Raw genomic sequence first — 25,903 nt, 5'->3', positions numbered from 1 at the left:
AAATAAAAATGAATTGTATCTTGGTAAATTAGTTCGTTTAGGTTTACATCAAAGCGTAGACCTAAACGACTAAACATGTATGCTTATGCAGTAATGCCCTATTTCAAACCTGATCGGTAGATTACGAAAGTGAAAGCGTTAATAGCCATGTCAAGTCGGGATGAATATCATGTTGGTACGTACGCTACATGCAGCCAAAATGAAATTTCGGGTAATTTCGGGAAAAAAAAAACTGTATATGCCAATTGCCAAGTTAAAAAAAAAATCTCTTCAACAAGAAAAAAACCGCATATGCCAAGTAAAAACAAATCTCTTCAATAGCACAAATTGTAGTTTGATTCAACTTCTTCAACATATTTAGCTACTCGTATCCAATAAGTCTTCTGAGAGTCCATCCCTCATTACATTATTAATGAGAAACAAACAATAAATACATTAAAAATTAATTAAAAATAAAAAGATAAAAATAAAATAAAAATATTAACTACTTATTATGGGAGAGGCCTCTCACTAACATTAATGAGACCATTTCTCTTAAGAATGATGATTAGCATAATTTTAGGAGGATCATTTATCTTTTAGCATTATCTTATGAGGATCTTCTAATCATAATTTTTATCTTTTTAACAACTAATCTTAGATTCTTAGCAGAATCTTGCAATTGCAAAATCCAATTAACAGAAGTTGATAATTACTTAAACTCTACAAAGATCACATTTAACAACACTCAAACACTCCCACTCGGAACACTATAAATACTCTCAAATTTACACTTAAAAATCATCAACAAAATTCACTACTCCATAAATCATAATCACACTCGAAAAACAAAAACATCGAAAAATGAAGACCGTCTTGGTTTTTCTCCTCGCATTCCTAGCCATATCCTCGCTTGCATTAGCACAAGAACAACAACAACAACAAAATGATGCTGAACAACAACAATATGCATTATATGCACAGCAACTGGCTAACCAAGGCGTGTCGCCGCAATGGTTCTTTCCACACCCGTTCTTTTTTCCACATCCATTTATCCGTCCACCTCATTTTCCACGACCACATTTCCCGTCTCTTCCACCAATGTCAGCACCTGAGTTTCCGTTCCATCACCCTATTAACCCGCCTAAACATCCTGACTTGAGTCCGTGTGTGGATGATTTCCGTTCGTTCTTGAAGAGTCATAAGCTGTCTTTAAGTTCTGGGTGTTGCTCTGTTCTTAAGGATGTCCAAATCCCTTCTGTTAAGGCCTTTGTTACCAAACAATGCTCTGGTTCTTCTTCCTAGTAAATGGGTGGTCATTACGCAACTCGGAAATATTTAATCTAGGACTTATTAGCTGAATAATGGGTGGTTATAACGCCACTCGGGAATATAGAATCTAGGACTTATTAGTTGAATAAATAAATCACTTAGCTTTGGTGATTTTGAGTAATTATTTTGTAGTTGCTAGACTTTGATGGCCAAAGTATCAAAACTACAAATATTATGTTTAATTTAATGCGTATGTTTAATTATTTATGTTTATGAATGTTATTTTCCTTTTTTAGTCAATTTTCGTATTCTATTAACAAATGAATTTCATCGTAAAATTAATTGAAAATAGAACAAGTAAAACAATTGAAATGATTGACTTTATATAACGATATGTGAGAGGATGGTATCGATCCTTGATACGACCCGATATTGCCCTAACATTATAAGACAATAACAATAGGAATGTCATATGTCAACCCATTATGGTAATGCAATAGTAGATGCATTTTATCATGGCAAAGGTAAACTGATTCCATATCATCACACAGGCAGAAAATGTGATATTTATAAAATGTGATATTTATAAAATGTTGATAAATTTAGTCAAAAATTATGCAGAAAATAAATACTCATTGTTCAGTACAAGGAGTCGCTCTATTAAAACCATCTACTCAATCCGAATCTGTATCTGGATCTGCGTCAACAATATCAGGAAACGAATCAGATGATTCGCCATCATCGTCTAATTTCCGTTTTTGTAAAACCTCGGAAGTATTAAAGGTAACGGCCTTTGCAACCTCAGCCCTTAGATCTGGTGCATCATTTCCTAGTGCCACATTATCAGACGAGGGATAGCCCGACACCACATGAGTGTCAACACGAAGTGGAACATTGCCGGACAGCGTCTGGACGGGTTCTGCGCAATGTGGCACATCTAGCATGACTAAATCCTTATGTCCATCTATTTTATCGTCAAAGCTCGATGGTGCGACCTTGTCCGACAAATCGTCTGAGACATTTGGCTCTCGGGGTTGGGAGATGTCTAGGGCTTCAGATGTGAAATCATCTTCCATGTTGGCGTAATCCAGAACGTCATAAACAACGGGATAAACTCCATGAACTTTACTATCCCAAGGAGTTGGCCTGTAATTTGAGCCACCAGAAGAGAAGCTATTCCCTGTTTGCGAGGGTACGTCTACAAGAGGAAGCGCCCTTGGATGTATAAGCACTTCCAAGGCTACAAGGGCTTGGGCACAAAATTCAGTAACCTTACTTCCACCATTTTGTTTACCTATTATACAAAAGTAAATATTAAGGAGTAACTTATAGTTAACGCTACGAGAGGATAGCTAATCCTCATTTGAAAAAGACAATTAAAAGAAGCCATGTAAACTAGACGTCCCAATACTGGTTTAAATTTCTTAAGAAATTAGAATACTGCGAAATCTGTCGGCAGTCTTATTAAGAATACAATCACTAAAACTTAGAAGAGACGGTCTTTCAATATATTGAGAGACTAGTTTTCCATACCTTTTTATTTGTATTTCGTGATACTTTTACGAAAAGGGTAGAGTTACACCAGGTGTAACTCTATCACCTTCCATACTTTTATTGTTGATCGTGACATAGTAATTTCGTACCTATTTACATAATAAATGTACCCATTTTATCCTTAATCATGATTTGTACCTATTTTATTACCTTTAGTACCACTTTTTCTAAAAATTGTAAAATAATCTCTCAATAAACTTATTGAGAGACCGTCTCTCAAAAGACCTACTCGGCTATTGAGAGACCGTCTCTCTGGAGTTTTTGTGATTGTTAAATCCATATTGACAATCCCAGCATCACTAGTTAGATGCTTTGAATCAATACGATAAATGATACTATAAAAATCAGAGATTTGAACAAATTTTCCACAGCTAAGTTACCTTTGAGAAAAAGATCAAGACCCTGAGCAAGGTAAGGTGGTCGAACACTGGCTGGAGAAAGGAGGGAAGCCAAGAGTGCACGTAGCGCCACAAGCTGGACATCCTCTGAAGCTCTCCTGGGCCCTCTCAGCAGGCTAGGCTTGCCAACAAGGTTCCCGAATCCTTTACAAGCATTTGTCGCAACTTCCATCAAGAGATGATCAATATCACTCCGCCAGCTGTCCGACCTCAAAGCACCCCCCTGGAGAGACACATCAAATACTGCAGGTTAGGTAGCTATAATAGGAAATCAACTGATGCTTCTTGTGTTACCAGAACTAAATCTTGCTCCGAACATTTCAAATTTAAGACATTCTCACAAATCATGTTATTAAATCTCTGTTTGAGAGAGTCCTCAGAATCGAATGTCGAGGTCAGCTCTCAGTAATTCCAGTATAATTGCCGCCAATCCGCCTCAAAATGGGGTCACACTAACGATTGAAATAGTGATAACTCGATACCACTTCGGTGCCGCGGCCCATATTAAATACCATGTACCCAATTAATGGATGTTTCCAAAAGAACCGTATATTTCTTTTGAATGCCTAATCTAGAGTAAGACACCTAGAGTAGCTAATCTGCAAGTCCGACATAACACCTAATAGGGATATCCACTGCTACCTTCTCAACCAAAAAGACACCTCCATAATACTTGAATCCCAATTCTTTTGAACATTTTTTACATTTGTACAGTATATTCCCGATAGAAGCAATATGACCCCTTCCCAACCCGGAATAGGAACACCAGATAAAAATGACCAAAGCTTAGCAAGCATTCCTTCACAAGAGAATCGATATCACACACTTGGACACTCAATGATGGCAAAGCATACAAATTAATTTTAAGCACTTATTTATCCATGAACGGTAATATTATATGCACATGATATGTAGAAATGTTGGTTCCAGGTTGAACCCCTCGAGAATTCTTTCAGAAACAGTTTAAATCCTACCACTGTCACCTACTTCCCTAATCCCTAATGAATAAAAAGGGAGGGAAAGGACATATCAATGATGCATTCTGCCGAAAAATCTGAATTATCAACATTATTGTCTGTCTCAACTTTATATCAGTTTCATGGAAAATACAAGGTCCACACTGATTATTACTCCATCTCTAAATCTTTAACAAGAAATGGAAGCGGGACCCCCAATGATATTGATGAAAATGTCGACCAAATATTATGCTATTTTCAATTCTTTACAGTTTTCAGTATTAAATATGCTTTCATAATGTCAGCCTTTTACATTTTTGCAAAGTCTGAAAAATCTTTCTAGTCAAAGTCAAAATCTTCTGGAATAATCAACAACCCATCTAATGATGGACAGAGGGAGTACTAGTTAGTAGTTATTGACTATTTTGTAGTTCACAGAGATTATTTGTGAATTATGATGTGGATGGACATAATGAAGAACACTTGTACATGAGAAATAAAATAGTACAACATGCCTATGGCACCGAGGGTTTCCTTTGTTGATCATGGAGGAATACTCTACTACTTATTTCGGCTTTTCAGCTATGAATTTGCAACTATAGGAACTGGCATTTTCTTCTCCCGGCAAACAATAACCTAGTGGGAAGCGACCAAGTTAGGAGAGGGATTAATATAATTATGCTTCAAAAAAAAAAAAAATTAAAAACTTAAAAACTTAAAAACAAAGAAGCAGAAATTCACCCAAAAGATAAATGGCAAGAACCCAAAGAATTGGCGGATAAAGTACAGTGGTGAAATCAAAGAACCCAAGAAGTAGATCACAAGCTGTGAGGAAAACATTGCAAAATACCCAAACCAGTTAGGAGGCTGGAGACTTGGAGAACAGAAAAGGTCCTTAGAGGCAGAGGAAGACCGAGACAGACATGGTTGAGAGTGATAGAGCACGATATGAGAGTTCTGGGGCTTGAGGAGAGTATGGTGACGGAGAGGGCACAATGGAGGGAAAGGATACATGTGGATTTTTAGTATTTGATGTTTTTGACAGATTTAGTGTTTTTTTATTCATTTAATTTAAAGAAATTAATTTATTTATTTTTCTCTCCTTTATTACACACTTTTTCAACAACCACTTTCTTATAGTTTTGACCTGGTTCATTCCGGATCCTTAACTCTATTTCGGTTTTTAAAAATCGCTTTAATCTTTTCTCTCGATTTAAATTTTAAGTTTTTATAAAAGAAAGACGGAATTCGATTTTAAAACCTCTAAGTTCACCTTGACTTTCCATTACATTTTCGTTCTCCCTTTTTGTTTTTCATCTTCCCTTTTTATTCGCATTTTGAGGCGTGCGTTCACCCATGGACAGTTCGAAAGGATGATTCATGTCAGCCGACCCCAAATCATTTTGGGATTAAGGCTCTGATGTTGTTGTTGTTGTTGTATAGGTAAAAGTTCCATCAACAAAAGAGAATCAATATCAATAAGTGACTAAGACGCATGCCCCCGTAAAGCTGGATATTAATAAAAGAGAATTAATATCACAATAGGTCCGCTTGTCTTGAACATCATTGGCAACTTGGACAAGACGATACTTTTGGTGACTCAAAGAGAAGAAGATAAACAATACATTCGAGACCAAATAGTTATAGTAAAACTTGCTTTAACCTACCTTCCCCCATTGAGATCAATAATGATTTAAAAATTGTGTAAGCCTTAGTCCTTAGCTCCGGCAGCTGGCATCGTTCAAAGTACTTGATTAAAAGCCATACAATTTCAGGTGCATGAGGTAACACTTGGCTGCAAAAAAGTCAAGGATACATGACAAACGAACATGACAAACAAGCATTAAGAAGTAAGAACATGAATGCCTAAACCATTTCGCACAATAGTTTACCTGTGTAAACCCATTTGAAGTGCATCAAGTATCCCCAACACATTTTGGTGTAGAGCGGGAAGGTGTAAGCAAACAAGCTCTTGTTGCATTGCAGTTGTGAATGGCTGTAAGGCTTCAGATAAAGATCCATTTACCATCAATACCCTTCCGACTATAGCCAATAATGGGCGAACAGGAACTACTACCTATGCTTGAAACAAGAGGAAAGGTGATGACTTACAGCGAGCCACAAATGTCTTAGGCAAGCCACCATACGTCAATTGGTGACTTCCCATAATAACGAGTAGAATATTATTCTTTTGATAAGAATATAACTCCCGTCATTCATTTAAATTCACTACATTTTCCATTTTAAGTCATTCAAACTACACTACATTTCTTATTTCAGAAAGTCATTCACTACATTTCCACTTTCTAAATATATCTTGACAGGAAAAAAAAAAAGACTATTGTACCATCCCAAAAGTATGTGGATACTACTATCCATTGACTTTCTTACTTGCACTAACCCTCCACTTGACAAATACTATACACTTTCGACATTTCAACTTGTCCTCATAAACTTGTGACAGAGAAATATCGTCACTCCAGATGAATGGAGGGAGGGAGTATAAATATATTATATACAGAGAAATATTTAGGAAAGACTAATAGGGGATACATACCTGAACCTGATACCTTCTTCTAGACCATCTAACGCACTATCAAAAAGAGCACTCAGGGATACTAATATCTTTTGCATCATCAGAGACCAGCTTTCTTCATCTCCCTTTGATTTTGGAAGTGATGCTAAGCAGCAAGCAAGATTCTGAAAAGAAATACCAGGAAGAAAGTAATTTGCTGTTTATTAAGTATAACATACAAAATAATCTGGTATCTTAAATAACAGCGAAATAAAAAGGTTGGCACCGTCAACAAACTGGAATGGCAGTTTCCAGACATGATTTTTGACACAATAGCAGCTTCAGCCTGCGAAATTGAGTGTGTATTGGTTAACACAATTCAACAAATATCAAACCAGTCTCCAAAACTACAGAGCAATCTCCTAGACTGAAATGAATTCTAACCCTGCTGCTATAACATTTTTAAAAGTTAAAACCACTTAAATGCAGATAATAGAGATCTCATGCTTTAATTCAAAACTTTTATGCCCTGATTCATCTCATACTTCGTAGCGAGTTAGTGCCTCAGTGGCATAGCATTGCCTTGAACATCAGCGGATGGGTAAGCAAAAAACTAAGCTCAGGCATGTTCTTTCTATATTAACCCAGCAATTGTCCTGCAAGAAGACTGATTCAGGATAAAGTGTGCTCACATTGTCATAACATCGATGAAATGAAGACGGGAAGTAGGTTAACACCGTGTATAGCAATTGGGCTGCTACTTCCTGCAAACAATATCAAATAAGTTTGGAAAATAAATCAATGTACAAATGCAAAGACAAACATTCACCATTACTGCTATAGATGCACGAGGAGGATCTCCTTTCACCAAGGACTATTTAAAAGCCTATACAAATTATGTTCCCATTCAGTAAAGTGAACAAAAAGGCCGACAATTCACATCTTGGCATCAAGCAATTAATCTCATTGGTTGGAAATTTGGATAGTGGAGTAGTTCCCCTGGTGGTGGTGGCAGTAGTGGTGGTGCTGATGAAGTTATTTAATTAATTTTAACTTTTCCTAATCTATAGCCCACTAGCCCTTTTTTTAATCTCCAATTCAGTGTTAACACAACCACCCTTCAATATCACTGTTGTGGGTTCATTACCATTCCAAAAAGAACTGAAACAAATTTGAAGTTCTTTTGTCGGCGAAAATAATAGCTAATCATTAGTTAGTCAGGAAGGACTCCAAGGAATAGGACTGACAAAACTGGCATTTTCTTCTCCTGGCAAACAATAACCTAGTGGGAAGCGACCAAATTATCTCCAATCGCTGAGGACGCATTTTAGGTCAAACCTATAATCCCCCCCTCCCCCCTCCCCCCCCCCCCCCTCCTCGTCTCTCTCTCCTTTCTTTGGAAACACTCACTTTAGTTATTTGCGCTTCCACTCATTCCAGAGTGACTTATGAGAAGCTCGAAGCTCAAAATTGCACTACAAATAATAAGATATTCAGCATTAAAGATGTGTGGAGCTCGAAATACTAACCGATATTTCCTGCGTTGCGTCCTCATTTAACATCTTTAGGATCGGCTGTACAAGTTTTCCAGCACAGGAGATCCCATCCTTCTTTATGTTAGAAAATCCCCCAAGCCTATGATCCAGGATAAGCAATCCAAGTGTCATAACTCATAAACATAACACTAAAGCATCATAAGAACTTTCAGGAATAGTCTTCCATTTTTATATACGATGTATAACCAAAATTAAAATAATGAAACATATGAATGCATATTTACAAAAATTCGGGGAAATTTTTTAACAAAGAGACACTAGCACCAACCTTGTCAACAGATCTGATGCAGCAGCGCAGGAAGCTACCCTCACAGTTTCCGAACCTCCAGATTGCTAATATCGACACCAATATCATTATATCAATATGTAAAGCTATATATCAAACTACAAATCCACTTTACGCCAACCAGTCAGTTAAGGTAGGTTCATATACAGGTGTTCTCATCATTCACACGAAACACCAAAATACACTACATTAATTGCTATTTTTTAAAAAAAAAATAGGAAAGGGTCATCATCCTTTTGATGAGACCCATATACACCTTAGTAGTTAGTACCTTACGCATAATTTTTTTTCATCGGTACCACAGGTCTAATCTAGATCTGGAACTTGGAATTTCCTTTTGCGAACATTAGAGAACCTTTTGAAAAGCAAACAGCACTACAATTAGAAAAAATGGTTTTTGATTTCAGCCTATGATTTTAAATTACAGTCAAGAGAACCTTCAAGAACGCAGGAGGCAATAAATTTGGTTTTTAGGCATGATTGGATTTGCTTCAAATAGATCGTTCGACTTTAAAATTAATTCAAACTGAACTTCTGATATTCTGCTTTTTAACTAAATTGACACCAAAATTATTGAATTTCAAAATTCAAGCAAAAGATAAGCGCGTTCAAAATGATACTCGTCTAGAAAAGCCCTTCGTCCAACTGTATAAAAAAAATTAACGAGATACAGTTGCAGTTCAAACTATAAAAAAAATCTATTTTAGAGAGCATATAAAAAAACTTGCCTTCTTGCAGTAAAATGAAAATCCTTCAACTCAAAAAGAAAATTTAAGTTTCTTCTTTCTTTGTAAGCATGTGCTTATACATGTTCTTCTAACATATTAGCGCAAATGTCATAACATAGTCAAGGCCATACCTGAATATGTGGTACGAGCACGTTAAACCAATCTGAGAATGAGGAAAGAAAGCGCTCTGAGCTACACCCGGTGCATGTCACACCCAACAGGCACACTCCAGCCCAACTTTTATCTGGCTACAAATGTTTTTTTTTAAGTCAATTAGATTTGAGGACATTACTCACTATCCAAAATACAGTGCTGAAGCCCTTAAAATATTCAAAGATCTATCTAGTTGAACTATATATGAGTACCATCTCCATCAATAATCCAACCCACTACTTCTCAACGGAATCAAAAGCATTAAATACTGGCTCGATGACGACAAAGAATCAACAACTCAAAGGCCCTTTTATGTCAAAACACACTGTCATATGGGCAACATGTTTCGTTGAATGTAATCAATAATCAAAATATATAACACAATGAATCTAATCTGAGCAAGAAGCGAAAGGGATAGATAAGAGTAGCATGTAGAGAGCGTAAACGTGCAATTGAGTATCTCTAGTCGCGGAATGCTGGTTACAAAGGTAAAGTTGACCATTGATATTGAATCAATTAACCTTAGCTACTAGCCACTCATATCTCTCCCTTCCATTTCCCGCCTTTATCTTTGCTAAACAAATACAAGCATTGTTACAGTGATAGCACCCAAAGGACCAAAAAAAACGAGTACACCCAACCAAACATAATGTCATAATCTATATAAGCTTTGCGGATTATAATTGTAATTACCGAAAGAAAAATCTTGCAAGAGGTTCTCACACTCAAAATTTATCTTGTCAGCTTTAAAGTGTCTTACCCATATAAAAACACGTGAATTTCAATTCTTCCACATATAAAAACACGTGAATTTCAATTCTTCCATAATGGAGGAAAATTGTTACCTAGCCCCCTATGTAAGTGGGAATGACTAAATGAATTACAATTCATTTACACAACAACCATTTCCCAAATTTCCATGAACTCTACATCATGTGATATATCACCTTTTAGGCATTGCAACTTACTATATGCAACCAAACGACCACTTAAACTGCATAGAGTAAACAGAAAGAGCAATCTATTAGGAAGACGCAACACCATTGTCATTTTATAACAGTATCACAGTTCAAGGAGGTTACTAATTCAGTTTCCGGCTCAATTAGTATGTACATTTACAATAATATTACCGTAAACCTATCTTATGTTTATCTCTTCTAACAGTTGGTCTACTCTTCTATAACACCATATATCCGACCTACAATTGTCTAATAACTGGGCTCATGCACCTCGTTTAATGATAGCAACATATAACGTGCATAATCTATACTAAAATCTCTCTTCTAACAATCGGTCCGGTCCTCTCTTCTGTAAGACTGTAACACCATATATACAACGCCCAATTATCTTATGCCCGAGCTTATGCACCTCGTTTAATGATATCAACAAATAAAGTGCACTCGCGGAAGTTTTTTTCTATAATTGTCTTACGACCGACCTAAATGCACCTAGCTGCGCATTAGTTATACTCCCTCCGTCTTGATCATTTGTTTAACTTTAATTAAAATATATCTGATAAACAATGTAGTTTAACTTTAATTAAAATATCTCTGATAAACAATGTAAAAGGTAAACAAATGAATGATACCGAGATTATAATGAAGGTGAACAACGTTTTCCGAGCATCAGCTTCGGAAATGTAAAAGGTAAACAAATGAATGATACCGAGATTATAATGAAGGCGAACGACGTTTTCCAAGCATCAGCTTCCGAAACATATCGTAAAATCAAAACCAAACAATACTGTAGAAAATTACAAAAACTGAAACACAGTCGAAAAACACAAACAATTACCGAATTAGAGCGAGCGAGAAGTAGAATACGATGAAGCCAGGCGTCAATGGCGGACTTCCATGAAGAAACGAGCTTCTGGTCTGAGGTAAGAAGTTCTTCGGAAAGTAATTGATGAGTTTTAATGGCGGAAACGACGTCGGCGATATCAGCAGGGTTACGAAACGGTGTCGTTTCGGTAGGGAGGTGTTCATTGACAAGGTTGCGAAGTAAGCGAGGTTTTAATGCGACGTCGTTTAGGTCTCGGATATGGTTGAAGGCTGCCATGAGGTAGAGAGTAACAGTGTTCGTGTGTGATGGACTGATGGTGATGGAGAGACGGCCACTTATGGAGTAGGAAGTGGGAAGTTGTGAACCGGTTTGACCGATAGGAGGGTTACGGTCTTGCGGATAGGGGTGGGCATAATCCGGTCCAAATCGAAAAAACGGATCGGTCCAGACCGGAATCGAGTGGACCGGAACCGGAATTAAAAATTCCGGTCCGGTCTCCGGTCCACCATTTTCCAAGATTCCGGTTTCCGGTCCGGACCGGAATGTCCAGAATTATTGTTATTTTCATTTTTTTGTTAAAATTGTATTTTTATTCCGGTCCAATGGACCGGAATTTTTGGACCAAAATTTGAAAAAGTGGGCAATTCTGGTCCAACCGGTCCGGTCCGATCTTAGACCGGAATTTTTCCGTAATCCGGTCCGGTCCCGGTCCATGAATTTTGCCTATTCCGGTTCCGGTCCGGTCTCGTCCAATTTGGGACCGGTGCACAGCCCTACTTGCGGGAACTCATTCTAAAGGCGAGTTTGGACTTAATTTCAGTTTTTATAAATTTAGGTTAAGTTCATTAAATTTAGTTTAGTACAGTTTAGATTATACCTTGTAAAATTAACCTGATTCGACACTCAAATTCAAGACCCGAACATGATTCGAACTCAAATTGACCCGACTCTGTATAACCTGACCCGAATGTTTATTGTTGCAAACTGACTATTATTCACAAATAACTTGATAATAGACTCGAGCCCGTGACCGACCCGACCCGACCCGAATCCGACCTGTTTTCCAGGTTAGTTCAGTTCCATTAAGTTTAGTTTAGTTTAGTTCAATTCAATTCAATTCCGTTTAGTTCAGTTAAGACTTGAGATAATTTCAGTCCAAAAAAATAGAGCCTAAAGCTCAGACGTAAATCTCTAACGTCCAAAATCTAAACATTGGTCTAAACGCAAATTCAAGCGAGGCTCATTTTAGTGAATTTTGGTCTAAAATGGTCTTTAATTAGACTCGTACACTAATGAGACAGTTTAATCAGAAATACTCAATCATCTAGCACTTCAACGTTTCCTTAGTTGGCCTTGTAAAAACAACAAGGTCTGATAAGGCTTAGGAAATGTGAAATTGAGATTTCATAAAAATGCTCACTCATAAATAGACCTGGCAAAATTGACCAACCCAAATGACCGACTCGAATAACCCAACCTAATAGCTGAACTTGATCCGATCCCGAATTAACCCGACTTTATATTATCCAATCCGAATATTCATTATTACAAACTTACCATTATCATTAAATAACTTAAAAATAACATACCCGAAAAATAACTATCCAAAATGACCCGACCCTCGACTTAACTTGAATTCTTGCTAACTCGTACTGGTCCAACTTGATTGACCCATTATCTAGATATTTTAACTTAAAATATACTTATTTTATTCCAATTCCAATTAATAATCAAATATCAAAACTTTACCCAAAAACAAAATAAAATTATCCCTTGAATTTTAATACTAATAAAAAATAATAAAAACACAAACAAACCATCATTAAGAACAACAAACATTTTGCAAAACAATAAAACTGGGATTTCTTCGTCTTCAAGCCTCGCGATTCTCTCTCTTTCTCATATTCATTTCTACTTCTTCAAATTTCCAATTATTTTGCTTATTATTCTCCCACTTTTTCGCCCTTTTTTCTGTCAAAAAAATAAAGATTTCATCTTTCAGGTATCTTTATTCTTCTTCTCTCTCCAATTAATTTAATTATATTTCCCAATTATTCTTCTTTTTTAATTATTTTCTATCAGTTGTTAATGAAACAATCTTTAATTCAATTAATTCAGTTAATTGTATGTAAAATTAGGATCTTTTGATTATTTTTTTAATTGAATTGAATAGTAATTTAGGGTAGTGATTGATTTTAATTGTGGGTAATTAATTTTAGTTTAATTAATTAGTTTTTTTGTGGGTTTTTGTTTTGCAGGGTTTGAAATTGAATTAATTGTTGGATGATATGAACCCAAGTTTAACTTTTTACTGTAGTTAGTGCATAACGAGTTAATTTGAGTAATTGGGTAGTGATTAATTCTGGGTATTAAGCTGGAATGCTATCTACATTGTGGTAAATTGATGTTTGATGAGTAATTTCGCGGTGGGTCGATAAATGGGCATTGGGCAGTGGTAGGGTAACTAGGGTTTGTAATCATGGGTTCTGAAATTGAGATTAGTGAGAAATTGGAGGATGTAATGGAGGTTTCTCCTAGTATGGTGGAAGATGATAAACCTTGTGTATCACCTAGGGAGGAATTGGGTAATTGCGAGAGTAATCGCGAAGATGATGTGTTTTATATGGAGGGTGTTGTAGGTGTGCATGATCATGGTGTGGGGAATACAGGAAATGGTGAGGATTTGGAGGTTGATGTTGTAGGAAATGTGGTTTGTGATGACGGTGAGGAGAGGGTAGCGGAGAGAGAATCTCAGGATGCAACGGAGTGTTCAAGTTCTTTCGGGTGTACAGATTCTGAAAGCGGCACTGTTGAGGCGTCTGGTGACATGGAGGTTGAGTCTGCAGTGCGTGATGATAATGTTGCTATGGGGTTTGATGGGTGCAGTGATTTGTTTAGAACACGGTAAGTTACTTTTGTTATAGCAGTTGGATTTGTGTTTTGTAATGTATAACCATTGCATATGTTGGATCATTTCAAAATTGTAGAGACAAATGTATTATATTGACATATTTGAGGGCTTGCGGTGAACTACCATGTTCCCTTTCCCACAATTTAATCTTACTGTTCTATTGTTGACTTTCCTGTTTAGAAGCCTTTAGAGACAGCTTGATGTCAGTACTTGTTAAGATTGAAGTATCTAAACCCGTTCCCATAGGAACTCGTCAGCATTGCTAGTCGCCAAAGGGTGTGGTAACACTTCTCGGTTCATCCTCATGTCTGTCTATCTGGCCAGTAATACATTTGTGTAGTCTGTATCCTATTACACTGTTAATGCTTCGGCAAGTTGGCAAGAGAGCGAGCCTTGTAGTTATTTGTGAATCTGCTTTACGTAACTTATAATATGCAGATATGTCTCTGTCTCTCATTTTGATAATTTTCACCATTAGACAACATTTTTTTTGGCATTATTTATTGTCCTATTTTGTTCTTTATTCATATGTTACATGCTCAGGAAGAAGAAATTGGCAGATGATTGGAGGAATTACGTGCGTCCTCTTATGTGGCGGTGTAAATGGGTGGAGCTTAAAGTTAGGGAACTGCAGTGCCAAGCATCCAAGTATGCTAAGGAACTAGCAGAATGTGACAAAAGAAAGCACTGCGAGTTGGAGAATTTTATAACTGAAGACCATGCAATTAAGGCAGCCCCTTACATCAATCAGAACCGGTCAGTAAAGTTGATGAAGAGGAAGAAACGGAAAAGAGTGGAGGAAACAGTCGACTTAGCTTCTTATACTTCATGCCATAGCTTGTTCTCACATTTTGATAGTACGTGACTTTAATTTTATAATCAGCGATAATTTGATAGTCAATGGTAGACGCTAGAGTTCTAAATGTCTCATGTTTGAGGGTTTGATGGTAATCACTCTTAATGTCATGGCCGAGGAGATTTTGTGAAGTTTGATTTATTTTTTACGCTAATCTAGAATAGGGTGTGGCTTTTCTGGTTAACCTTGCCCTCCCCGTGGCCCCCTGAGAACATATTAGTACTAGTTATGAAAAGGGAAAATTTGCTCTTTATAAGTGGGTGATAACGATTAGAGACGATACCCACCAGTGGTCAAGGTTATATTGCATGTGTAACCTGTGTTCTGTGGGTTTTGTGACTTTAAACACTGTTTCAGTCAACTTTCAGCCATAACACATTGCGAGCTTCTTGATTTGGGAAGTCGCATTTTGTTATTGAAATGACTCGTTTCTTATATGATCTATTTTTCTTTGCAGAGAAGAAGAAATCTGGTGCGGACACTGCTTTTGTAAATAATGACCACTGTCTTGCTGGTGAGAACCGAGCTTCATTTTATGATCTATACATGATTATACTTTGGTGCTTGCATCTGGAGATTTGCAAATCTCTTTCCTGTCAAGTTTCAGAATCCCTCTGTTTATGAATTCGTTTTCCATTTTGTATACGTATGTTTTTCTGGTATGTTACCTATGGTCATTAGGAATCGTGACCCCGTTCATGATCACACTACATCTTTGATCAACTTGCGCTTATTCATCCAAATCTTACTATGCTCCCTAATTTTTGTTCAAAACAAACAATGATGTTTATTAATTATTCATGATGGAGAAAGTATACTACAGCCTATGAGTTAGTCTTGCTCGAGGCCGTTTTAAATTTACAACATATTCATTCAAAGGTCTATTTATATAAACCATATAGCATTGAAATAAAATGAAGTTTAAGACGGTTTCAAATGAGAATTCGTAATGGCTTCACTACAAGCATAATGAACCATATGTTGGCTGTCATAGTGGTTCTGACTTCTGACTTCTGAGTAACCTTTTAATGGTTCTTCAGTATCTAATGTCGTGTTCCGTCAGAAACCAATTGTTCTTCAGTGAGTAGGTATCTGTTTTCATCCTTCGACTTTAGATAGTTTTATGATTAATGAGGTGATTTGGAGTCGGCGAATTAGATTGTACGGAAGTTGGAACTCTAGCCTCTACCATTATCTGCATTAGGTTTCTAGAGATTGTGTTTCTTGTTTTCGTTTTACTCGTTTTTCCTCATCGGAATGCTGCTAACTATAGCCTTTTAACTGGTACACCTCTCGCAGGAAACGTATCTTCTGGGAACGGTGAATTCAGTTACGATGACGAATTACCATCGCTGCATTTCAAGGATAGTGATGCTTTTGAAAGTATCCTTAGAAAGATTGAGGAGGCCCAGGTACATGTTCGCCAGTTGAGGATGAGAATGGATAAAGTGGTGAAAGAAAATGCTGGAAAGTTCACTTCAGAATTCTCGAGATCTGCTCCACGTGGCCAATCAACCAGCTTTGACCCAAATTCAGTGCGACCCAATGTAAATGGTGAAGCTCATCCTTCGGGGTCTATGCCTACCTCTAGTCAATGGTTATTGAAGAAGCCGGTCTTGCCTGGAATTACAGGTTCTATTTCAAAGGAAGTAACCCCTCCTGAGACCATTGATGACACAAAAATCGGGAGGAAATGTAACAAAGTAAGCTGTCTACATAACTGTCAATTGTCATCCTTGATTTTTCCGGCTTATCGTCTACATTATCTTGCATGTGGATTATGATGAAATAATGCCAAATGATCGTCTGAACTGGTTACACTTCATTTTATTGTGAAGTAGCAACTATGCCGTGAAATTCTTCAATATGGTTGCACGCCTCAGTTTTCATCTAACGAGTATTTTCAATTTTTTTTGTGTAGATTGGCAATGACATCCTAATCTGTAATCGACCTGTGAAGAAAGAGCGTGAGACGACTGAAGACATTCATGTTCAGCTTCCTGCAGAGTTCTCATCTGAACCAGTACGGAAAACTGAAATCATTGACCATGTTCCAAATCCCAATCTTCCCGGTAACATGAAAATGTCACAGGATCAACCAACTGTGAAAACAGAGTCCTCATCCAAGAAGAAGCGTGGTAGACGTAAGGCTCTAACTGGCAGGTGGAGCAAGCGATCGTCTGGATAGCACATACTGGCTTTTATTTTGAATCATATCGTAGATCGTAGATCGTAGATTTCTAGATGACATGACATAAGACTTGATGTAATTAGTGGACAAGGTGAAAAACAATGTCTAATATCTTACTGCATTTACCTTGAGTCTAATGCACTTGTACTGTTGTACATGCTTTTAGCTTATGTAAATGTATGGAGTAACATTTTCGTCCGAAACATTTTTCTTTCAGCATAATTTGTCGTGTCACGGGTTCAAGTCCTTGGAACGGCCTCTTGCCAAAATGGCAAGGAAAGGCGTGCCCCAATTACACCCTTGTGGTAGGACCCTTCCCCAGACCCTCGTCTAGCGGGGATGCCATCGTGCACCGGGCTGTCCTTATTTATAATTTGTCGTGTCTTGAATCCTTGCAAATTTCATTCGACGTAACTAAAAATAAGTTCCCACTTCGAAAACTTTAACCAATATTAACCGATATTTTATACAAATCATTATTTCATAGAGCATTTTTTTTTTGTGATATTTTGTTTCCAAATGTCCTCTTTACTAAGTATTTGAAATTTGAAATTATATTTTTGCATTTTTATGTAACCCAATGATTTGTATGCCTAAAATTGGCCTAAACACGAATAAGCTGTCCTGAAATAACCAAAAGCGTGCAATACAACAAAACTAACGTGTCCAACACTTCGTCTCAATAACTCGTTTATCAGGTCTAGTCCAGCGTACGCCGTGTGTATGGTGGAAGATGGGTAATCAACTATTCATGACGAAGACTTTATACTAATGCAAGTTGGCAAATTCTGTGGAAGAAGACTTGGAAAAGTCTCAACTCTCAAGTCTAGGCTCAAGTCCAAATAACACGGTCCGCTAATCCTCTGAATCAACAAACACTACTTAAATCTCAATTATTTGTTTACCTTTGATTAAAATATGTCATTTAAAGAATAAAAAAGTAAACAAATAACCATGACGGAGATAGTACTACATAAATCTTTCACTTATGTATGAGAAAATCGGCAAAATCTGAAAATACATGTTGAGAAATGGCTTGGCCTCTTCCTTGTACCTTCATCTTCAGCTTATCATCCTTAATCCTGCTTCAATCATCACCAGTTTCTTCCGAAAATGACGGGAAAATTTCAGTTAACCAACCTCTCTTAGCCACCACATCCACCACCAAAGCCACTTCATTGCTTTCGCCTTCAGGTGATTTCGCCTTTGGCTTTCATCCAATTCCCAACAACAGTTATGCCTTCCTGCTTGCCATTTGGTATGCCAAGATACCCGACACCATTGTCTGGTACGCTAATCAAGGCAACCCGGTCCCACAAGGATCGAAGCTGAAAATAACAGTTTCCGAGGGGTTAACCCTCACTGACCCTCAAGGGACTCAGCTATGGAATACCAGTTCCGAGTTAAATGGGGTTGGAGCTGTCAGCTATGGTTTTATGAATGATACCGGGAATTTTGAGCTCAAGAGTAGCGACAAAGGGGACCCACTTTGGCAGAGCTTTGATCATCCAACCGATACCTTACTTCCGACACAAGTTATGGTACAAGGACAGGCAATTTATTCTAGATTATCAGAAACTAATTTTAGTACAGGAAAGTTTCAGCTTAAATTGCAGACTGATGGAAACCTCATCCTCAGTACCCGGGACCTGACGACTGGCTACGCCTACAGACCTTACTATGCAAGTGGCACTTACGACTTTACCAACCGTCTAAGTCAAGGTCAAACCCTGGTTTATAATGAGTCAGGAGGCATGTTTATAGTTTTTGGGAACGGTTCCACTGTTGATGTCATTTCAGATAAGCCGGTATCTGTTAATACTTTTTACCAGAGAGTTACATTGAATTTTGACGGAGTGCTGACCTGGACCGCCCATCCAAAAACATCATCAGGCAGCTATCTTCTCCCGAATTGGTCTACGTCTCATTATATACCAGATAATTTATGCAGGGCGACACCATCGGATCAAGGAGACAGTGGAGCCTGTGGATTTAACAGCATCTGCAGGCTCGATGAGAATCATAGGCCGATATGTGGGTGCCCTACAGGGTATGCTTTAATTGATCCAAGTAATACTCAAGGCGATTGTTTACCAGAATTCAAGCTAGATGGTACTAACCAGGATGAATATAAGTTTGTCGAGCTTGAGGAAACTGGCTGGTATAATACCGATATTGATAATTATGAACAGCTCGATCCTTGTAGTGAGGAGCTGTGCAAAAGTTCTTGTCTAAATGATTATTTTTGTGCTGCTGTTGTTATGGTCCCAAATAATACCTGTTTAAAGAAGAAGCTTCCACTGTCTTACACAGTACAGGATAGCGGGCTTGGGATGACGACTTGGCTCAAGATCGGGAATATTAACAGTTCTGATGACCTATTTCCTGTGAAAGGTAAAAACAGGATTAATAAAGTAACTAAAGCCTTGTTTGGTAGCTCTGTAAGTGTTAACCTCATCCTTGTAAGTGCCATTGGTTTGATACTTATCTTCGTCTGCAAGAAAAAGTCTCGAAAAGGGGATTACGACCACTTGAGTCAGACTCTTCACGAATTCAGTAGCACCCATTGTTTTACTTACAAAGAGCTTGTAAACGCAACAAACGGGTTCCAGGAAGAGTTAGGAAGAGGAGCATTTGGGGTAGTTTACAAAGGAAAGATCCAAGCAAGAGATTCGTCTACTATTGTTGCCGTCAAAAAGTTAGACCGAATATCTCAGAGTGCAGATAAGGAGTTCAAGACCGAGGTGAATGTTATTGGCCAGACTCATCATAGGAACCTTGTCCGTCTCATAGGCTTCTGCAAGGAAGAAGATCAAAGATTATTAGTATATGAATACATGCGAAATGGAACGGTAGCAGATTATCTTTTTAAGGATTTTAAACCGAGTTGGATGGCTAGGGTTGGAATTGCTCAAGGGACTGCAAGAGGGCTCGCGTACTTGCATGAAGAATGCAGCACACAGATAATCCACTGTGACATAAAACCACAGAACATTCTTTTGGATGACAGTCATAATGCTCGGATTTCTGATTTCGGGTTAGCAAAACTTCTAGTATTAGATCAGAGCCAAACAACAACTATGGTCAGAGGAACCAAAGGGTATGTTGCTCCTGAATGGTTCAAGAACAAAGCAGTGACAGTAAAAGTGGATGTTTACAGTTTCGGGGTGTTATTACTGGAGATAATATGTTGTCGAAGGAGCGTATGCATGGAAATTATAGGCGAAGAAAGAGCTATTCTTACAGATTGGGCAGCTGATTGCTACCAAAGTGGAATGCTGGAGTTACTTGTTGATAATGACAGAGAAGCAATTTGTGACAGGTCTCGATTCGAGAGTTTTGTGATGGTTGCCCTTTTGTGTATCCAAGAAGAACCAAGTCTTCGGCCAACCATGAAGCAGGTCTCACAGATGCTCGAGGGTGTTTCTCAAGTGCATAGGCCTCTTCCTCCTCAAGACTCGCTTTCAGTTCAACATTCATCCTCGTCAGTCCTACAACTGCAAAAGAGTCCCAGCATCTGAAAATCTCAATTTTCCGCTTCTTTTTAACTTGCGTATTTATGCTTCTAGACATTTGCGTTTCAATTTGCTTATCGTATACAACACTAGCATTATGATTTACTACTGTAATACTGAAAGGCTGTGTTACTCAGACACGTGTCGGCGTGTCGGACACGGCTATTTGGGGTGAATTTTCCTGTTTTCTGGTTTAAATTGAAGTATCGAAGTATCGTGTCGTGTCGTGTCGGACACCGACACGTGTCTGACACGTGACACAGCAGTTAAGTGAAGTGTCAAGGTAACATAGCTGAAAGGTCTTACTGTCTCAGTCGAATAATCGATGCAGCCCGCAAGGGTGGAGTCTAGTGGTTAAAACTTGGGTGAAATTCCCAGGCAAGAGCAAAATCTTACCTGGTATACGTGATTTGCAGGCTATCACATACACCCGAGGGTTAACCCAGTGCGCACCGAAGTTAGCGGCTGCGGGTTCCCTCATCAACAAAAACAAAAAAAAAATTGATGTAGAGGCTATGTTACTCGGACTCAGGTTATAGAATTCGACACGTGTACATGTCCAAGCACTAGGTCTGATTATTTTATGAAAAAAAAAATTATATTTTGGGTATGTGAGATAATAAGCAGCGTCCGGGTGACACCCAAATTGGGTGTCTGAAGGGGTCCCCACTCACCCATGTGAGAGGGTGGCGCCCAAATTGGGTGTCACCCGGTGGCGCCCTTTCATTTTCCTTTAGGTCACAGGTTCGATTATCCCACAACATTGTACTGTACTGGGCACTGGCATGGTGCTCCCTTGACACCAAAAGAAAAGAGTAGTACCGCTTCCGTCTCCGGTAAGGTAAAGGGGACGTAGATTCTAGCAAGATTGTTTCTAAAAGACTCGATTAAAGATTTCAGCAACATTGCATCGACCCTTAGCTAGACAGTTCGATAAATCAAATGACGATAACACGAATAGTAAATCAACATAGCATAACGAAGATTCAATACACCAGATTAAAGGCAGAGAAGGTTTGGGTATAGTAATTAGCAAGTGAAGATTAATCCTGCCGTTGAGGACTTTTAACAAACAGTTGGTGTGCATACCTTGAAATGAGATGATAGCTCCACGCCTATTGTTTATTCAGTTAGTCTCCCTTATTGTCTACTACTCTAATTCTATACTCCGTATTTTCAGTGGACACGGATATTAAGGAGGGGAATAAAATAAGAGTAAAAGTGTTGCATAGGATTTGGTGATATGAGAGAGATGAATAATTACGAGTTAAATAAAGAATTGTGGGGCCAAAACATTAAGGAAATTAATAAAATATGAGTAAAAGTGTTGGGTGGAGTTGGTGATGGAAGAGAGAGATGAATAAAATAATAGTAAAAGTTTTCCAAAATAAGAAAGGAGAAGAAAACATGAATAATCCGTTTTAGGAAATAGGGAAGAAAATATAGAATAGGAGAATATCTGTACTTTGTATAAATCCGTCCATTTAAACAACTTAGTACTAGACTAAGATCACTTCGGTTCCATTTTCTAGTTGTAAAAAAATTGGGTGAAAATTGGAGAGGTTAATACGGAATTTGGGCTGAAAAAAGTTGAATACACTTGAGCTAAATGTAATGGAAAATTCAAATTGGGCTGAAAATATGAGTGGAATTAGATGGGCACTAACTATGTGAAAATAGAAATTTGGGTCGGGTTAATGCGGATTTTGGTTGGTTTCAAATCCTCAATTTGAGCGCGTGTCAGATTTGGATCGCGTTATTCTTCAACTTTGTTAGATTTAGGCTTGATAAAGTATCTTCAGACCGTAAGAGCACCCACAATAGAGAGGAGGTTACCTTCCTCTTATTTTTTCACTCACCCTCTATTTTTATGACACCTCAATATCTTTTCATTTACCTTATTTTTCATTATTATCATCCTCTTCCTTTATCTCCTCTAGTTTTTTTACCACAATAGAGAGGATACTCTTAAATTATTAATCTTACTTTAAATAATCTCATATTTGATAAATAAATAAATTATTAGACACAAAGAAAATAATGGTTAGTTAGTATTTTCTCTACTTTCCTCTAAAAGTAGAGGAAGTAACCATCTTCCTCTTGCTAAGAGGACATGTAAGTATGTAACATATGCCTTACAATGAGGATGTCCTCTTATAAGAGAGAGGGGGTTAAGAGGATACTCAATCCTCTCTATTGTGGGTGCTCTAAAGGGGATAAATAATACTCCCTCCTATTCCGAATAACTGTCCCATTTGCCATTTCCGTCTATTCACATAACTGTCCCATTTGCCATATTTGGACATGTTTTTTTTACTTTCCTACCCTTGGCTTTTTTCTTTATTTACCACCCAACCACCCCTAAACCATCATATTCAATATTTTTCATTATTTAACTCCTATATTCTTACCCCTATACAATACTTTTCATTATTTTAACTTCATTCCTTAATTTTCGTGTCATTGTCTAAATGTGACAGTTATTCGGAATAGGAGGGAGTATTAAATATACACGTTTATCCACATTTTAAGATGAAATGTCGTTTCTATGATTAATAAACTTTCATATTTGACTTTGTGATCCCAGAATTATAAAACTCGTGCGGTATATCAAATGAGTGAAATATTTTACACAAATTCTCATTGAAGACATGACATATCCGTCACAAGCTGAAGACGGATACCATTTTACCTCACAATGTACCCACTTTTTCTCTCTCTGCAACACTATTCATGTGGTCCCCTTTCTCCACTAACCCATTTTGTTACCATTTTATCTCACAAAATATCCGTCACAAATGGTAACCCGTCATAAGGGAGACCAATTGAATATTTTAACCTAAAATATGTGTTCTAGGTTAATTATTTGACCCGGTCATAAATTGTCATGGACTCATGGTTAACAAGCTCGACCTTTATATATATAGAGTATTTCTATAAAATAAAATATCACTTGTAAAATAAAATTATTAACTATGAAGACAATAAGAATAACATAATAATGCAAGAAAGTCACTCAAGACGACAACACGTGAGATTGAACATCTCGTCACCACCTTTGAATATGGGAAACTTTAAGCTGTTCAAAGATGTGAGCTACGTTGAAATAGTAGTGCATAAGGACGTAATATAAGTACGATAAGGTAATATGAGTAAGACATTTGGCATGATTGATTATACACAAATAGAATTATATATCCAGTTGTACCATAAGTATTGTATAACCAAGGTATAAGAATCCGAGTTTATATGTATTTTTTTCTGAGCTAATTCAAAGTTCATGTTTTAATGTGTAAATGAATGAGTTCAATACTTTCTAATAAAGCTCATATTATTTAACATAAAGCTCAGATACTTTATCACAAAGCTCTGATTCTACATCGTACAATATATACAACTGGTTGTATAATCCATGAATTGTTGATTATGTTCATAAAAAATTCTACGCATTCTCTATTTACTAAATGAATAGATGATTTTTATTATTTTTCCGTCAAAAAGCATATTCTAAAAAAAAAAAGAAACTCATGATAATTATGTTCATTCACTAAATAAGAAAACTAACAGTTACAATTTAATTAATCTGTTATGTTTTCATTAAAATTAATCTTCTCATCAAATTATATTATTTTCACTATTCGAAATTATAATATTTTAATTAAAATAAAATTATAAATTGCTAAATCTTTTATTAATCCTATTATTAGATGAAGAGTTGATCCATATTCTATATAAAACCAAAACTAGAAATCGTAGTTATTATTTTCGTGACAAAAAAAATAAAATAAAAATTAAATAACTTTATGCTATAAAAATGTTTTCATTAAAATATATTTTAACTCATTTCTCAATAATTCTCTTAACTAATTTTCGGTTCTAACTTTTATTTATCAAAGCAAAATTCAATGATGATAAATGTAAACAATTATAAGGTACCAATATTACTTTAAGTAATTTTATAAAAATATTAAACTTTAAGAACCGTGCATATAATGCACGGGGTCTAAACAAGTTTAAAAATTATCAAGTTAGGTTTTTGATTGAGTTGGTTATTTGATGTGATATCGAATCAATGTTGTTACCAATGTTGTCAGGATCGGGATTCTACTTTGGATCAATGGGGAGGGTAGCATCGAATCGGTAGAATCAGATCGTAGAATCATAAGATTCTACAAACTCACTAAATATAATTTTTTATTTGGTAAAAACATATAATTGAAAATCAAAACAACTTACACGAAATTTGGGTTTTACGGTATCATTATATAAACATATATATTAATTTTTTTTATTATGGAATCGGATCGTAGGATCGTAAAATCGTAGGATCGTATTATGATCTCATCTCTAGAAATTTTCAAATTAATAGGATCGTAAGATTCTACAACTATGATAGAATCGTAGGATCCAGGATCGGTCAATTATTTTTGGATCGTAAAATTGTAGAATCGTTGGATCGAAGTGGAATATTAACACAAGTAAGGTAAGGAGAGAAATGCATCGCATCCATACTCAAGCCCTAAAAACTAGGGGTGAGCAAAACCGTATACCCGATACGGTTTTCAAAACCGTATCGGGTATACGGTTTTAAAAATCTCAAAAATCACTATACGGATCCGATACGGTTTAATCGTATATACGGTTTTCGGGTACCCAGAAAAACCGTGTATACGGAATCCGTATATACGGATACGGTTTGGTGACAAATGCGCAATTAAACATTATAGTTATTCAAGAGATATTAATTACCTCTAACATGACTACCTTGGATGAAGAGCTAATTTTTATTTATTGAGATAAGTTACTAAAATAAGTCATAAAAAAACATTAGGAGTGGAAGTTGAAAGAGGAACTTTGCGTTTTTTTGGTTTTTCTATACAAAAACTTCAAACCGTGTCGAAAACCGTATATACGGTTTTGGTTTTGCCCGACCCGGATACGATACGGTTTTATGAAAACCTTATCGTATATACGGATTTTCGTATCGTATATACGGAAATCCGTATAACTCAAACCGTATACCGTATCGTATCCGTATTATAAAACCGTATCGTATATTTTTGCCCACCCCTACTAAAAACATTCGTACGAGGATGCATATTAGAGTATAGAATCATTTTTGGACCTTCAACTATGATTAGAGCATAAGAGCGGTCATAACTAGACTCAAACAAAAGCTTAATATAATGGATGCATGGTTGGAGTTCCATAACCGATTTTATATTTTAACAAGTTTAACTTTAAAGCACAA

The 25,903-nt window shown here is 36.9% G+C and overlaps 3 protein-coding genes across 3 annotated transcripts; 2 read left to right on the top strand and 1 right to left on the bottom strand.

The window, feature by feature from the left end:
- Positions 1-1,817: 1,817 nt before the first annotated feature.
- Positions 1,818-11,569, bottom strand: LOC141586859 (uncharacterized). Its single transcript, XM_074408255.1, has 12 exons — positions 11,192-11,569; positions 9,376-9,492; positions 8,499-8,563; positions 8,204-8,309; positions 7,367-7,438; positions 6,961-7,020; positions 6,713-6,859; positions 6,052-6,236; positions 5,827-5,954; positions 3,846-3,988; positions 3,186-3,426; positions 1,818-2,545 (listed from the first exon to the last, which is right to left on the bottom strand). The coding sequence occupies exons 1-12, from the start codon at positions 11,453-11,455 to the stop codon at positions 1,926-1,928; spliced, it is 2,148 nt and encodes a 715-aa protein (XP_074264356.1). The 5' UTR covers positions 11,456-11,569; the 3' UTR covers positions 1,818-1,925.
- A 1,419-nt stretch (positions 11,570-12,988) lies between these two features.
- On the top strand, positions 12,989-17,305 carry LOC141585963 (uncharacterized). The gene is made up of 6 exons (XM_074407049.1): positions 12,989-13,181; positions 13,438-14,083; positions 14,634-14,947; positions 15,404-15,460; positions 16,246-16,649; positions 16,868-17,305. The coding sequence occupies exons 2-6, from the start codon at positions 13,659-13,661 to the stop codon at positions 17,132-17,134; spliced, it is 1,467 nt and encodes a 488-aa protein (XP_074263150.1). The 5' UTR covers positions 12,989-13,181; positions 13,438-13,658; the 3' UTR covers positions 17,135-17,305.
- Positions 17,306-18,168: 863 nt separating this feature from the next.
- Positions 18,169-20,752, top strand: LOC141586851 (G-type lectin S-receptor-like serine/threonine-protein kinase LECRK3). Its single transcript, XM_074408247.1, has one exon. It carries the CDS (start codon positions 18,169-18,171, stop codon positions 20,656-20,658), a length of 2,490 nt encoding a protein of 829 aa, XP_074264348.1. The 3' UTR covers positions 20,659-20,752.
- Positions 20,753-25,903: the final 5,151 nt, after the last annotated feature.

The sequence above is a fragment of the Silene latifolia genome, chromosome 6, assembly GCF_048544455.1.
Source record: "Silene latifolia isolate original U9 population chromosome 6, ASM4854445v1, whole genome shotgun sequence".
In the NCBI taxonomy this organism is placed as follows: Eukaryota; Viridiplantae; Streptophyta; class Magnoliopsida; order Caryophyllales; family Caryophyllaceae; genus Silene; species Silene latifolia.
The sequence above is the reverse complement of the archived record's forward strand: the minus strand, read 5'-3'. Positions and strand labels throughout refer to the sequence as shown.

Coding starts and splice junctions, on each gene's coding strand:
- LOC141586859 (XM_074408255.1), bottom strand. CDS start 11,455: ATGGCAGCCTTCAACCATATCCGAGACCTAAACGACGTCGCATTAAAA. Junction 5,955..6,051: donor CTTCAAATGGGTTTACACAG/GTAAACTATTGT, acceptor ACTTTTTTGCAG/CCAAGTGTTACCTCATGCAC. Junction 2,546..3,185: donor TCTTGATCTTTTTCTCAAAG/GTAACTTAGCTG, acceptor TTTGTATAATAG/GTAAACAAAATGGTGGAAGT.
- LOC141585963 (XM_074407049.1), top strand. CDS start 13,659: ATGGGTTCTGAAATTGAGATTAGTGAGAAATTGGAGGATGTAATGGAG. Junction 14,084..14,633: donor AGTGATTTGTTTAGAACACG/GTAAGTTACTTT, acceptor TTACATGCTCAG/GAAGAAGAAATTGGCAGATG. Junction 16,650..16,867: donor TCGGGAGGAAATGTAACAAA/GTAAGCTGTCTA, acceptor TTTTTTGTGTAG/ATTGGCAATGACATCCTAAT.
- LOC141586851 (XM_074408247.1), top strand. CDS start 18,169: ATGGCTTGGCCTCTTCCTTGTACCTTCATCTTCAGCTTATCATCCTTA.